The 16,292-nt window shown below is 43.6% G+C and overlaps 1 protein-coding gene across 1 annotated transcript in view; it reads left to right on the top strand.

Moving 5' to 3' along the window:
• Positions 1-967: 967 nt before the first annotated feature.
• RELL1 (RELT like 1) overlaps positions 968-16,292 on the top strand; it is a 112,105-nt gene continuing 96,780 nt past the window's right edge. The window contains 2 exon segments of the mRNA XM_032840920.1: positions 968-1,077; positions 4,877-5,020. Of these exon segments, the coding sequence (XP_032696811.1) occupies positions 968-1,077; positions 4,877-5,020 (254 nt within the window).

Here is a 16,292-nt window from a genome sequence, read left to right on the forward strand (position 1 = left end):
GAAAAATGGGATTCCTGTCCTCAGCAAACTTACAGGCCAGTGGAGAAACAGAAATGCCAACAAATTCAACATGGTAACTGCTACCGTGGTCATACATTCAGAGCAGAGGTGGATTATGGAAAAAGAAATCCCTACCTGGAAGGGTGTTGGAGAAAGATCACAGAGGATATAATTGTGACACAGGATGTTGGCTTGAGGACAAACAGGAATTTGTCAGGTGGGGAGGACAGTCTGTGAAAGGGAGGGAGGTTGAGGAGAGCTCTGGAAATTCCAAGTAGTTCAGTTTTGATGGCTTGTGAAATTTAAAGATAAGAGTGGCAGAAAACAAGTCTCTGGGGGAAAGCAAGAGCCAGACCGACCTTCCTTCCTTCCTTCCTTCCTTCCTTCATCTTTCTTTCTTTCTTTCTTCTTTAAAAAAAAAAAATGATTTTATTTATCTATTTGAAACAGAGAGAGAGAGAGAAAGAACAGAGGGAGAATGAGAGGGAGAAGGAGACTCCCCACTGAGCAGAGAGCCCAACATGGGGCTCGATCCCAGGACCCTGAGATCATGACCTGAGCCGAAGGCAGCAGATGTTTAATGGACTGAGCCACCCCGGCACCCCCAGATCTTTCTAAAAGTGTTTAAATTGCATAGTTTTTAGAAGAAAAACAATTATGCCTCAGTGTGATGTCACCAAATAACAGATGATATGAAAGCATTGAGGTCCAAAGTAATTAATATTTTAAGTGTTCGTGCCTGCCCAAGGTCAGAGGGGACCCAAATGCCCGCCGATAGAGGACTTGTTAAATACATCTTGTATACACATAAATGAAAAACCATGCAACTACTAAAAAAGAATGAGACAAATCGAGAGTGTCCTAGATCAGATTCTCTAGAAAGCCAAGATAACAATGTAGGGCGGTGCAAGCCTGGGGTGGTGAGGGGGAGGCTGGTAGGAAGTAAGCCCAGAGAAGGTTCATGGCCATGCGTTGTGTTAGCATGCCCACCACATCAACGACTGGAAGAGACACGGTGTTTCATTCCGCAGGGCGGTTACAAGCAGGAGCCGTCTCAGAGTGGTCTGTGAAGGAGAGGTAGAGGAGAAGTCCACTGCTTGGCTCCTCCTGTCTCTCGTTTCCAACTGGGGGAGTTTCTCACTTGCCAGTTAGGTCCTGACCCTTGCTGGCACCCGGGTCGCTGGGACGAATGCCTTGTTCTGTGGTGTTTCATCCGGGTCCCAAAGTGGAGGGACTACCGGGCACAGGAGGAGCACTGACCAAGAGAGAAAGAGGGACCTGTTGAGGGAATTTTAAAAGGCACGCAAAGATTTTTATCCCAATCTGTATACTGCTGGTCTATAACATAGTCTGGAAACATAGACATAATTTTATCATACATGTTGATAAGTTATCTTTTTACAAAAGAAATTCCTTAAGTTTTCTTATGTAGGCACCTTGTGCTTTGGTATAAAACAAGCTTCAGGATGTCCTAGAATTGAGTAGACAAGGTATACGGCACAGTATACACTGTATGTCAACACTGGGTTGAATAGAGAATGTAGGTGTCGTGGGGGGCACAGGCAGAATAGCAGAAGGAGATGAAAAGGTAGAGACTTTCAGGTATAAAATAAGTCATGGGGATATAAGGTACAGCCTAGGGAATATAGTCAGTCATATTGTGATAGTGTTGGATGAGGACAGATGGTGGCTACATCATCTTGGCGAGCATTTCACAATGTACACAAATGTTGAAAAACCAGATTGTACACCTGAAACTCATAGGATACTGTATGCCAACAAGGCTGCAGTTAAAAATAGAAAAGTGTATGTATGTTTATTCCTGCATAGAATTCTTCTGGAAGGAGACCCAAGAAGCCACCAGCACTATTTGTCTTTGGGACGAGGCCTTAGGTGGGAGGGGGATTGACTGAGAGGAAATTCACTTTTCACCATATCCCTTTTTATGCCTTTCTAAGTTTGTACCCTGTCAGACTACATTTATTAATGTGGAAACTTACATTATGCTGAGAGACCCATTTTTAACGTTAGCGTCAGGGTGGCCCCATGACACAGGCAGCAAAGAATCGCGCCAAGAGTAGAGACACACCAGGAGAGAGGTTATTTACTCTCTGAGGCTGCAGAGGGACCAGATATTGAGACGGACATCACCCCTGACTTTCTGTTAAGCTGGGCCTTTTAAGGGGTTTTCAGGGTGTAAGAGGGGTTGCAACTGTACCCATGGGGGAAGGTTCATCAAGAGGTGGGGTGGCTCTTAGCCAGGTAGAGAACCAGGTGTCAGTTTCTTGGGGGGGCTCTGTCTTGGGCTTGTCCAGGATGTGGGTTGTAGTCCCACTAGAGAAGAATACGTTTTGTAGATGTGGTCTATTTTCTGAGAATGAGGGGCCCCATGACATGGAAAAGCAGAGTTAGAGTCACGTAGAGACACCTGTGGGTTTAGTCTGTAAGCCTGGCTGGGGAGGGGGCTTTTTCCCCCCTTTCAGTTAGGAATATCCCATTGGCAGTCATAAAGGGGATTTTTGAAGGAGATCATTTAACTCGACAAATATATAGGAGCATCAGGATAGCAGGGTGGAAACGGAAGGAAACATGGCAGACCTGCCCCTGCCTGACAGGGTTTGTACCGAGAGAGGATAGGCAGACAAGTGTAAGGCAGTGCTGTGGGCTCTGGAACCCTAACCAAGGGAAGACAACGGATCCTCGGGCTGAGTACCCAGTCCCAGGGCTGAAGAAGTGATCTCGAGGTAAAACCCCCTCACGGCAGCGCTCAGTCTCTCATGTTTCCCCCCTGTATTCCCGGTGCTGTACTTTCCGCCCCCGTGACTTACTGATGTCGTAACCAGAAGTTCGTACCTCTTACCCCCTTCACCTGTTTGGCCCATCCCCCAACTCCTCCCCTCTGGCAACCACCAGATCGTTCTCTGTATCGGTGAGTCTGTTTCTGCTTTTGCTGCTGTTGTGTATGTCCCTTTGTCTCATTTTGTTTTAGGTTCCACACAGAAGTGGAATCGTGGTATTTGTCTTACTCTGGCCGACTTAATTCATTCGGCATCATGCTCTCCAGATCCACTCATGTCGTTGCAAATGGCAAGATCCCATTCTTTTTATGGCCATTTGCGTGAGTGTGTGCGAAAGAGAGTTATATAATCATAGTTACATATAATAAATATATATACACACACACACACGTAAAATAATGTATATATTAGATATACACATTAGTTTCTCATTTTTAAAGTGTTGATGGTGCACTAGAACAGAGGTACATAAACTTTTTCCATAAGGGGAGATAATAAATATTTTAGGCTGGACTGACTCTGTCCCAACTCCTGAGCTCTGTTGAGGGAGGCCACAGCAGCCTTACCAGTACCTACACGAGGCAGGCTGTGGTCCAATTAAACTACTGGAAGCCTTGCCAGTCTACTAGAGGTTCCAAGAAGACTCTGAATGTCATATGATTTTTATGTGTCATGAAACATTATTCTTCCTTGGATTTTCCCTGAAGCCTTTAGAAAGGCAAAACCTCTTGTCAGCTTGTAGGTTGTACCAAAATGGGCAGAGGTTGTCCTGTTTTGCCTGCAGGCTATGGTAACCTCACCCCTAAGTTAGAATATTGCTCCCACGTTCAAATTCCAACTCTGGTCACGTAAAACATCGATAGGCCTCTAAACAGCAGGGCAGGTGCTGCTGTACCACAAAATCATTGTGGTTCTGGGCCTGCTGGCTGGATTTGCCTCTCATTTTGGTTCAACTTTGGGTTTGCTCTCCCTCCCTCGGCACTCTGATCCTTGTGGCATCATGTGCTGATTTGAAATGGAGTCCTGCGCTGCCACGAAGGTCACAAAAGAAGATTTAATGCCCCTGTGACTGCCAGTTAATTCATTTCCGGACATCAGAGGCGCTTTTAGGAGCCCCACACCATATGCCATATGGAATCTCATTATGAGCTCCCTAGAGCTTCTGTTCATGCCATCTGTCTGTGACTTCCTGTGTGGGTTCTCCGGCGGACGGGGACTCGCCTCTCAGAAATGCTTCTATCAAGTAAGTTTTCAGAGCTCAATTCTGAACATCTGCCCCTGGAGTTAGACGTATACATTCAAGGCTTAGACATCGGAGGCACATTTATAATGATCGCTATTGTGAAGGCCCAGCTGAAAAGCAGAAGAATGTATTGTAGTCCGTCGCTGGGGTAACACCCGCACACCAGCACTGCCAACCCTGCAAAATCCTGCAGAAGCTCGGCTTGAAATTCTCCCATTTTGAGGACTCTGACTTGTTCGTCAGAACCTTGGTGTTCTGCCTGAACTAGGCCTCTGCTCTCAAACATATCCAGAATTTTCCACCCTAATGGTAAAAATTATATTTGTCATTGCATTGTTTTGTGTTTGTGTCCCCAGGATCTAATACAACACCTGACCCTTAGTAGGAGTTCAGTGAATTTTCGTTAACCTGAACTGAGAGGTTGACTCATACCCCGTGAGCTTCTAGATCATCTCCTTCTGCAGTATCAATGACGGGACTTGCCCTCAGCGTGACACTGGTGATCAGTGGCAAAGAAAAGGAACTGTTTGTCTTCTGATACCTCCTTTGCTCTGCCTTGGGTGAGTTCTTTCACTGCCCACACTGCTGGCCTCCCCCTGAACTGGTTGCCCCACATGTGGTGCCATGCCAGGCCAGGACTCTCCCCAGATTCTCCAGAAATTTCCCAGAACTTGCCCTTGGTGGACCGACCATAGTAGTACTCCTTGGGGGAACGGATGACCTCCTGCTGAGGTTACTCCTCAGTGAGGATCCGAAGTCCTGGGGTGGACTTGCCCCAAAGGTTGAGGATTACCCTTTGGAGGGATCCTGTCCTCCCTTTCCCTTCTCTTTTTAGCCCTTCGTGGTCTGACCCTAATACTTCCCAGACAACCGAAGATCTCGGGCCACCAAGCGGAAAGCAAATAGGCTTATTAGGCAACCCACCTGGAGACAGCCATAGGCCCTACCAAGCCAATGGTCCGCTTACAACCAGGCACAGGTACCAAGAAATGAAAATTCCATATGTTCCCATACCTCCTCACTCCCCCGATAACTATACCCCTCACACCCCTTGTGGCAGAGTCTCTTTCTTCTTTGTCTCTTGCCTGCAGCTCCCTTGCTGTATATTCAATATACTTCTCTCTCCTTAAGAGAAATGAATTGTTTGTTACGTTGTCTTGGTGGCTGATGATGCGTGTACATTAAGTTCGTACTTATTTTGTGAAAATGAATGAGATACTCAGAGTAAAGCATTTTCAGATCATCAGATGAATGCATAGAATAGACCACCCAGGATCACAAGGTGTGGATGGAGGAAAAGATCTTGACCTCCTAGTGAGAAGATCTTGGCTTAAATACCAGCTCTTTACGAGCTCTAAAATAAAAAAAAATAAAAAAAATAAAAATAGGGGCACCTGGTGGTTCAGTTGGTTAAGCCACTGCCTTCGGCTCAGGTTGTGATCCCGGAGTCCTGGGATCAAGTCCCACATTGGGCTTCTCACTCTGCAGCAAGTCTGCTTCTCCCTCTGACCTTCTCCCCTCTCATGTTCTCTCTCTCATTCTCTCTCTCTCTCAAATAAATAAAATCTTAAAAAAAAATAGAAGGATCATTTACCATTTTATATCTATTTTGGTCTCTGAAACAAAGAATAATCCTGCCTTCTCTTCCACCCTGTGACCTAGAAGTAACATAAGAATTGAACAAGATAAAAAAAAAAAAAAAAGAATTGAACAAGATAGTGTAAATGACTAAAATTTACAAATGAAATTTTGCAAATGCAAATACAGGATTTCTTTATTCATATGCACATTTATAGTCCACTAAGGACAAAGCATTGGGGAATACATATGTGAAAACAAATTTTTAAAGGCAGACAAATGAGTGGCACCCAGGGAGATAGCAGGAATGGTCCTCAACTTGAACGGGCTTAAGAATCAGGTGGAAGGCATGTTAAACATGCAGATTCCTGTGCCCCACCAGATACATTCTGGTGTGAAAGATCTGGTCTTGGGTACAGGTTTCTGTGGATTTAACAAACTCCTCAGGAGATTCTGATGCAGGTGGTCCATGGACCCGGCTTTGAGAATACCAACGTAGGATTTAGCAGGGAAGATAGAAAAAAAAAATCAGTAACTAATTACTTATTAATTTTAGATCTCCAAAATGGGCCTGCAATATTTTGTTGAAATGGTGTTCATGGGCTGTGAAGAAGTGAGAAACCAGTGAGATTATGAGATGGAGGATACAACAATGGTACAATGAGAGTCTTCTCCCCTTACTTCCCACATTTTCTGTGACTGTAACCCGAGGTTTCTTTTAGAAGTTGCCCTATTTGTTAGGATTCAGTTGAGTTCTATGTGTTAAGAAAGAAAAAAAAAAAAAAAAAGCAATGGCTAACATGATGTAGGTGTTTATTTTTCTCGCTTGAAAGCAAGGTATAGAGAGATAAGTGATCCAGGGCTGGGGCTGGGATGGTGGCTTCATAAAATCACTACGGATCTGCTAGATGACTTTTTAGTTCCTCATTCTATCATCCATAGGCTATGGGACCCTCAACCTCATGGTCCAAGATGGCAACTATAGCACCAGCAGTTATAGCATTTTTCCAGGCAGGGAGATAGAGATCAGAAGGAACAAAAGGAGAACCAGCTGTCTTTTAAGGAGACTTCCTAAAACTTGTCATCCCTCTCTATTATATCTCATTGGCTAAAGCTGCAGAAATATATTGGTTATTCTCCAGGCAGCCACATGCCATGATACAAATCAGTGTGTCCATTAGTAAAGAAGAGGGAAGAATGAACACATAATGAGGCCAGCAACCAGAAATCTGGGGCCCAAATGGGATCTTGGGGTTTGAAGTCTGTTTCACTGGGCCTGGCCTCTGGCCACAGTGACTCCAGCTATTGCCTGATGTTGAAGCTCCCCCAGAGCTGGAGGAGCCGAGAAAATCCGGTGGTGCTGGTGGGCAACCGCTAGTAGACGATAGTTCACAGGATGCCAGACCCAGATCTTCTGAGTTGGTGGCACATAAGTGTCCTCTGGCCTCTGTCTTCTGAAGTTTATTTCCCTGACCGTACCTGCATTGATAAGATATAGGCTAATGTTTTAAACAGGATTGACATCCCAGATTTACGACAAAGAGCCCAATGCCTGCCTGGATGGCTCAGTCGGTTAAGTGTCTGCCTTCACATGGGTCATGATCTCAAGGTTCTGGGATCGAATCTCGCATCTGGCTCCCCCTCAGCCGGGGCAGCTGCTTCTCCCTCTATCCCTCCCCCCTACTCATGATCTCTATGTTTCAAATAAATATATAAAATAAATAATAAAATATAAAAATAGAAATAAAAATATGACTTTTGATAACTTGGCTGCTAAAGGTTTCTATTTTTATTTCTCTAAAATTAAGATACATTCTGATTTAGCTACCTTCCTTGTAGGGTTATTTTGCTCATTGAATGATATATGTGAAGTGTTTTTACACTCTAGGGTTAGATTCACAAATATATTATTTTGAAAAAAAAATCCATCAAAGGTGGGTTAAGGATTAACGAAAGTAGTTTGAATTATTTAAATTGGGTTCATACGCCTTAAATTTTAATTCAAAATTTCCTATTAGCAGGTGATATGAATAATTAAAACTTCTCATTTAATCCAAAAGAAATTCTTCTTACTGGGTTTTTAATAAAATATACAAACTATGAATATCTCAGCTATTGCCTCCAGTTCTTCCTGATTAATGTAACTCATTCGCAGAACAAATCCTCTCTCCCTCAGAACTGATCATTTTTTTCTTGAAAGCCTTATCATAATCTTCTTTGTATCCAACTCAGGTATCTTGTTTTTCTTCAATAAGACCCCTTTTTATGTGTACATTTTAGGTGTAGTCAGATAGGAATGGACAAAACTTACATAACCACATGATTGGTTTCATTTCACGTGGACGGCAATGGACTAATGTCAGCACTTGAATGCCACCCGGCCCTTCATTACTCTAGATGACCACTCACACCTTCTCTGCTCTCCTCAGACCTCCGATCGCCCTTCTCTCTGGGCTTGTTAGCTGGACCTTGCTTTCTAGAATTTATGCATCTCACATAAGTGAAACTTTACAAGACTGCTCAGAAGCTATTTGAGCTAATACCCTCTTGTTATTTATCTTAGTAGAGCTCTGGTGAACATGTACATAGTTCAAAACAGTGTCAGACAAATTGTAACTCAGGTTCAACGTGTTGCTGCTTTGTTCTTATAGACATCTCTGCTCCAGGGTTAGCAAGGTTCTGGGCTTGGACCACCACCTTTCTCCACCTTTCTCCACCTCCGTCACCCTTCCAGTCAGAAGGAGTCCCCATGGCCCCTGGAGTGGTTCAGAGCTTCGGCTTCCTGTTTGAACGAGCATGGGATTTCACTGTGCCCTCTTCATGTTCAGAGATGTGATCTGTGATAAGTTCTTTGCTCCTCTAAGCCTCCTTTTTATCCTCTGTGTACTAGTACCCATCTGATAGCATTGTGAGGGTGAGTGATTCCATGTGGAAAGTCGGTATATGGAATGAAGGTTTAGTAAACAGCAGTTCCTCCAGCTACCCATTCCTGAGTAATCACACACATCTTGTCACATAAAAAAACCACCTTTTAATCATGCTTATGGAATCTCTAGACCAGGAGTTCAAAAAGGGCACAACAGATGACATGTGCCATGATGATGTCTTCTCTCCGCTACCATGATATCTAGGGTCTTAGCTGGAGTGACTGGAAGAGCTGATGGAGCTGGGGTTGGAGGATTGACTTCCAAGATGGCTTCTTCACCCATGCATCTGGTGCCTGGGTTGGGATGGCTGAAGAATGGGCCCGGCTGGGACTGTTGACTGAAGGGCTCACCTATGGCATTCCCATGTGGCTTGGGCTTCCTTAGAGCATGGCAACCTTAGGATAGTCGAACTTCTTAGTGGCAACTCAGAGCTCTTCGTATCTAACTGTGGCAGCTTTAAATCATGGTCCCAAATTCTTGATAGTCCTTCCGTTAAGATCTCTGATGAAGTCTTTGAAGAAAAAAGATGCATGAATACTAGAAAATCTCCCAGAGTCTGCCATTTACTCCATGAGTAGTAGAAGTAATAGAATAAACTATCAGGATTTCTGAGGATGGGCAATGTGTGAATTTAGGACTTAAAGACGTTGGGACAGGGTCCCTAATTATCCTTGGCTCATAGTGATTCTTGAATAAGGCTGTTCCACCCCTCTCCTGCCTTCTCCTCCTGGGAGCTTCTTCCTCCCAGGGTAATTTCTGTTCCTCCTGTGGCCACCTTGGCCACTGGCAAGCCCCACTCTTGCTCTCGGACTTCCTGATCTGCAAGCCTTCTTAGCTACTGCTCTGACCCCTTCTCTGCCTTCAGTTCACACCGTCTGTTTTCTTCTGAGGCCACAATAATGGGAGGCCAGGAAATACAGGGAAGCCAGAGAGGTCTGTGTGCAAAAGCAGAGAATGATATGAATACAGGTGGCTCAACATTTACTATAAGGTTAACACCAAGTAAAATCACTCATTTGTTTCTTAAAACAAAAATATCTTAAAAAAAAAGATTTTATTTATTTGTGAGAGAGAGAGAGCATGAGCAGGGGAAGGGGCAGTGGGAGGGGGGAGGGAGAAGCGGCTTGATCCCAGGACCCCAAGATCATGATCTGAGCCAAAGGCAGACACTCAACTGAGGAAGCCACCCAGGCGCCCCCAAACAAAAATATCTTGAAGACACTGAAGACTTTAAAAGCAGGGTGCTATGATTTTGCATATACATACTCACATACATTTATACGTAATGGTTCTTTTGAGAAGAATGTCAGTTATGCTCCTATTTCTCTTCTTTTGGGCAGGCATCACTGGTTTACACTAATAGCTAGTCAACTCTTAAAGGGCATTCCTCTTGTGGTTTATTAGAAGATTCAATACCTTCAAAGAGTTAGGTCTTTCCCTCTCTGCCTACTGTACTCAGCGTGGGTAGAGAATAATGGGAAAGTGGATGAGGTCACAGGCAGGTGACACTGCTGCCTTCTGGTCACCTTGGCACTCCTGGCTCTGCCTGGCTCATTTGCAGGTGACTTATTGTTGTTTACCCAGAAGAATCAGAAGACTGAGTGGGTGAGTCTGGACGAGCCATCACCGCATCTGACGACGACCCCGGCCCTGTGTAAGCAGCACATTTCATCAGGAGATAACTTGGTGGTAGGGGACCTAGAATTCACTGGTAACTTTTCCCCTCAGCTTTGTTCTTTTGTATTCTCTTGTCACTCATCGATTTTGCTTCTCAGCTTGTGAAGCACTTGCACTTGGAGTCTTTTCTTTTTATTTGTGATTTGTACGACAGGTATAATGGAGCTTCCTAAAATCTGCTCCACTCCTGTGGGCTTTGGGACATCGTCTCTCTGAGGCTACGTCTAGGAGCGTCCTCCACGCACATTTTTTTTTTATGTTAGCAGTTGTTTTGGAATTCCTCTGGAAAACACACACTGAGTCAGCACGAAATCTTTTTAGAACATCTCCCTAAATCGAATACGGTAGGGGAGCGGATCCATTGAGGGGCATGCCTGATGAGAAAGATCTGAAGGCTGTTTGCTAAAGATGGGGATTTGTTCTGCTCAGTGGACCGTGCAGGCTGAGGACAAAACCTGACATGTTTGGGAATTTTTCGATGCTGTTACATTGGAGTGGAAGTAGAAGATTGGGAGCAGTGAAAATAGAGAAGAGATCCAGCTGGGAGGACACAGAAGGAAGAAACTGGAGCGGGAACAGTGCATGGAGAAGCATGGTTGAGTTTCGCTGCCAAGCGTGATGTAACCTTCCTAGACTCCCCATAACATCTAGAAAATTGATATTATAGTTAGAGCTTTTCCCCCAAGTAACCTTTCTATTTTAGATCAGTTTTAGATTTACAGACACAATGTGAAAACAATACAGAATGTTGGCATATACCTACCTATCCCACACCCAGTTTCCCTGTTACTAATATCTTACATTAGTATAGTGTCTTTGTCACAATGAATGAACCAACATCGGTATATTATTATTATTAACTAAAGCCCATGATTTATTTAGACTTCCTTCCTTGGTTATTCGCCTGATATCCTTAACAAAAAAAAATTTTCTTTTTCCTCTTCCAGGATCCCATCCTATCTGGGATGCCACATTACACTTAGCTGTCATATCTCCTTAGGCTCCTCTCGGCTGTGACGGTTTCTCAGACTTGCCTTGTTTCTGGTGCCCTTGAGAGTGTAGATGTGTACTGGTCAAGCATTTTGTAAAATGCTTGTAAATGCTTGTAAAATGCTTGTAAAATGTCCCTCCATCGGGATTTGTCTAATGTTTCCCATGATTAGGTTGGGATTACGAGTTTTTGAAAGGAAGGCTATGAAGGTAACGTGATATTCTCATCATAGCATTACGAAGGAACATAGGACCAAAGTGGCTTACTGTTGTTGAAGTTGACCTTGATTACCCGTTTGTCAGGTCTCCCCACTGTAAAGTTATTTTCTGAGATGAAGTCACTGTGCACAGCCCACACTTAAGGAATGGGGAGTTAGGCTCCACCTCCTCGAGGGCAGACTATTTATATAAATTATTTTGAATTCTGCACAGGAGACTTGTTTCTTTTCCTCATTTTTCTATTTATTTGATCATTTATTTACATCAATATGAACTTACGGATATTCCTTTTATATTTTGGCTTATGATGCAATATTACTTTATTGATTTTGTTTCCCAGATTGTTCCAGCTTTGACCTTAGGGAGCTCTTTCTGTTGACTCCTCTGTCCACTTGACATATCCCTTATTTGTTTGTGTGTGTGTGTGTTAGCACTTTCTTACTTTCTGGAACTATTAATGTTCTCCAGGCTCATCTTATCTATTTTCTGCCCAACCCTAGAATCAGCAATTTTTCCAAGGAGCCATGGTTTATTTATTGGAAAATGGTATTAGAAGCCAAGTTCTGGCTTCTAGATGTGCTTGTTGCTTCTGGGGGTCATTGTTTCTAGGCCTTCTCAGCTGACAAAACAAGAAAGATAGATGTGTACCTTATCCTGTCCATACACACATCCATAAATATTTCTATATTAACCATACATATATTTGGCTAAACATCCATTCTCCTGAGGTCTCCAGCCCTAATTTATTATTGCTTGGGTGATTCTGGTCTCCTCCCCTTGCTTACCTGTAAATTCCCACTCTAACACTGAGAAACTAGTGGTTACTGAATTCCTCCATTTCGGTACACGTGGGTAGTGGTATCAGAATTGTTAACCTGTACCTTTGTGGGAAACAACTTTTTCAACTAGAGTGCAGTTTCTTCTGCTGTGGACCACAGCTATGGGAATATGTTCATGCCCCAAACCAGAGGTGAACCTACTTCTTCTTTTTTTTTTTTTTTTTAAGATTTTATTTATTTATTTGACAGACAGAGATCACAAGCAGGTAGAGAGGCAGGCAGAGAGAAAGGAGAAAGTAGGCTCCCCGCGGAGCAGAGAGCCTGATGTGGGGCTCGATTCCAGGACCCCCGGATCATGACCGGAGCCGAAGGCAGAGGTTTTAACCCGCTGAGCTACCCAGGCGCCCCGAACCCACTTCTTCTTATAGTCATTTCATTCCGCATTGATTTAAAAACATTTTATTGAATACCTACTATGTGCTAAGTGCTAAGAAGACCATGAAGAATAAGACAGGGTTCCCGGCCTTATAGAACTTATACTTTAATTAGTAAGTTGGAGGGAGGGTAAGTTAGAGTATTTGTTTTTTTCACCTGTTTAAAATATATTCAACATCTCTCACTGAAGCTTGATGACTTCTTTTCTGCTTAGGATCATGACGGAAGTTAAGAAAAGTTTTATAGAGATAATTATAGATGAACTCAAGATTGGGGACTTGGGATTTAAAAAGCACTGAGTGGGATGCTTCTGCCACTTGAGGTCCAGGCCTGCCAGCCAAGCTTGCAGCCTCTGCCTTCAGCCCCGCCTCCCCGGCCAGGCTGCCCCCCCCAGCCCGTGTAACCTTGGGCTCACTGGTCCAGAACTCAGTGCGTTACTGGGAAGAATCCCGGGCAGGACTGGGGCTTTCTGTGTCACCGATCGATGCCCCCACAGAAAGGGAAAATATTCCCTTCAACCGCACTCTGCTCTTACCTACTGGGGTCCCTCCTGTGCTGTTTCGTCCAACACGGCTTGAAGGGGTACCTAGCAAGTCGAATAATGGAAAGAACACCCAGTAGGCTTCCAGGGAAACGGAACCCTGTGCCAGGATTCAGCTGGGGGCTATTCACTGAGGCTGGTTTTCCAGTTCGGCCTCTGTAGACCCACCCCCTTCCCACCCTCCCTTAGCCAGTCCTGCCTCCTGGAGACCTGATGGGCCCTTGGGTGGAAAGGCAAGCAAGCTTACCACAAAAGGAGATGTTTTAACGTTTCTTAACAGAGGACATTTCCATTGCCTGGAGCAAGAAAGCCTCTTTCTTTTTTTAGAGTTTTTTGTTTTGTTTTAATGGATAAAGCCTTCAGGGACTGCCCGCTCCACAGGCTCCAGTTTTAGTGAACTCTGCAATCCCTGGTCCTTGCTGGGATTTGTCGAAACTCCCCAAAGATCCCCCTAGAGGGTCCTGGCCAATGAGTATTTCCTGAGCTTGCCGCTTTGTTGAACTTTACTTAGTGTGAGCGGTGAAGTCAGTGGGCGGTACGGCCAGGAATCAGACAGAGCACGCCTGGGGATGCCGTCTATCCCGAGTGGTCACACAGCATCTGTGAGACTGGTTTGACTTGAAGCTGCTCGCTCAGGCAGAGCGGGGGTTCCAGCCTAGAGACGTTGTCGAGACGAGAAAGATTAGGAAGTCCAGCTGGCAGCCCTGGGACCCTGGGAGAGTAACTTGACCTCTCTGTGCCTCAGTTTCCTGGCCTGGAAAGTGGGGATAATAAGAGCACCCTGTCAGGGGATCCGGGGGAGGATTAAACAAATGTAGCCATGTGAAGCACTTAGAACACACTTCTTACCTGTCTGGTACTTAGTAAGGCCTCAAAAAGTATTTGTGGTTATTATTATGGTCTTTTTTAATGTACCAGATTAAGTGCTTTACATTCATTATGGAATTCATGATGGCACAAGCTGTCAATTTACAGATGGGCTGAGAGAAACTCAGAGAGGTTAGAGAGCTTGCCCAAGGACACAGGAAGTGGCAGAGCCCACGGGCGTGTCTAGAATCCAAGGCTCTTACGTGGCAGGTATCCGTGTAGCAGGGAAATGAGAACTCTTCCATGCTAGCATTGCTATCTGAAAGTGTCAGTAGAAGGTTCTTGGGGGCGACCTGGTGGCTCAGTCAGCTAAGTGCCTGACTTCTGCTCAGGTCATGATTTCAGGGTCCTAGGAGCACCCCCACCCCTCCATGGAGCCCCCTGTGCGCTGGGCTCCCTGCTTCACAGGAGTGTGCCTGTCCCTCTGCCCCTCCCCCTGGTAGTGCTCTCTCTCTTTGTGTCTCTAATAAACAAATAAAATCTTAAAGAAGGTTCTCACACAAGTCTGAACAATTTTAAGACACCACTGATTTTATGAAGCATTCTGGTTTGGAATGGTTTCAATGTGAAAAATGAGTCTATACTTACAGTTGATAAAATTAGTAAAACAGGATAATACTATAAAGCTTTTTCTGAGTACGTTCCGTGAGTCAGACATAGACATCCGTTCTGTATTTTAATGTACTTAATCATCATAACAAAATTATGAGAGAACTACTATTATCTTTATTTTCTAGATGAGGAAATAAAGTCAAATGGAAGTTAAATACCTTGCTTACATCCCACAGCCAGAAGCAGGTTCAGAATTTGATCCCAAACTATCTGATCCCAAAACTATGCTCTTAACCACCATAACCCTGTGGTCTGAGAGACTCAAGCAGGAGAGATACAGAGTGCCTTGCAGGTGGAAAGAACGATGTCAACAATCAGTTGATGAGCTAGGAAAAAAAGTTTCAGCTTGACTAAAGGGGTAATAGGACAAAATGACAGAAGGATGGGATCCAGATGTCAAACTAAGGAATCTGGGTAGATCTAAGGTACAGCTAGTAGACTTCAGTTTATAGATATGTGCATGGGTAGCTACATACATGTGTTGGCATGTATTGTTATATATAGGTAACACTTATGTGTATCTGTACATGCACATGTCTGTCTGTATATGTGTACACATATATACTTTATGTGTGATATGTATATATTTTATATGTTATAGATTCTATGTGTATTATAAATATTATATATGTGTATATTACATGCTTATCCATATATAATACATGTATATATATATATTAGTGATATATATATAAAGCCCTCTAACTATAGCATATTCTTTCCAGGAATGTGGTACATTTCTCAGAGAGCCAGGGAAGAAAAACTCTTTGAGAATTTATATTAATGCATTTAATTCAACAAAGATGTTTGTTTGACAAACAGTATATTATTTTGAGCATTACTCTTGGGGGAGAAGGGGCAATCAATTTTAAATTTCTGTTATATTTTCAATCATTTTTGTGTGGAGGTATTATCAGCAAGGTTTTTTATTATCTTCCTTTTTATTTTTTTGTCTTGTCCAAACCCAACATGTATTAGTTTTGCAATCAGAAGAGCGATGCTAGGCCGAAAAAAACAAGCTTTATTTAGGCACTTAAACATTCTGCCTTATTTGCAGTACTTTAATAAGGATCTTCAATTACATCATAGTAAGTGCCTCACATCTATCGACACAGCAGCATCTTTCTTCCGGAGTGTCAACATCATCAATTTAGACCTCGTAAGAATCCTTGGAGATGGTATTTTTGCTTCGCACCGAGAGCTACAGAGAACAGAAGATGGAAAGGCTGGCAGATTTTTATCCTATTTGAAGGACTAAAAGATGTGGCTCTGGGATCAGCAATGATTCATCCAGGGCTAAGCAGAGAATACAAGAGTTGGCATGAGTCCCGAGAAGCCCCATGTTCTCCCTGAATAAGCAGATGTCTAGACATGGTGTCCAGAATGTCCACATCACTATAGAGTGATGACTCAGAGACAGCCAGTCCACCAATACTGACACATTTGCACGACAACGTGTGACCTTTCACAGGGAAATAGTTGGAACTCAAATGCGAGTGGAAAGAATAGCTCAAAAATATTTTTCTGGCTTCTACTAAACGATGACATTCATTTTTTTGGAAAACTCGCTAATTTATTTGTGGTTAGAGCAGTGCAATCAAAGATCTCCCTCGTCTCTAGGTTGAA

The sequence above is a fragment of the Lontra canadensis genome, unplaced genomic scaffold, assembly GCF_010015895.1.
Source record: "Lontra canadensis isolate GAN:19392208 unplaced genomic scaffold, GSC_riverotter_1.0 scaffold1, whole genome shotgun sequence".
Classification (NCBI taxonomy): domain Eukaryota; kingdom Metazoa; phylum Chordata; class Mammalia; order Carnivora; family Mustelidae; genus Lontra; species Lontra canadensis.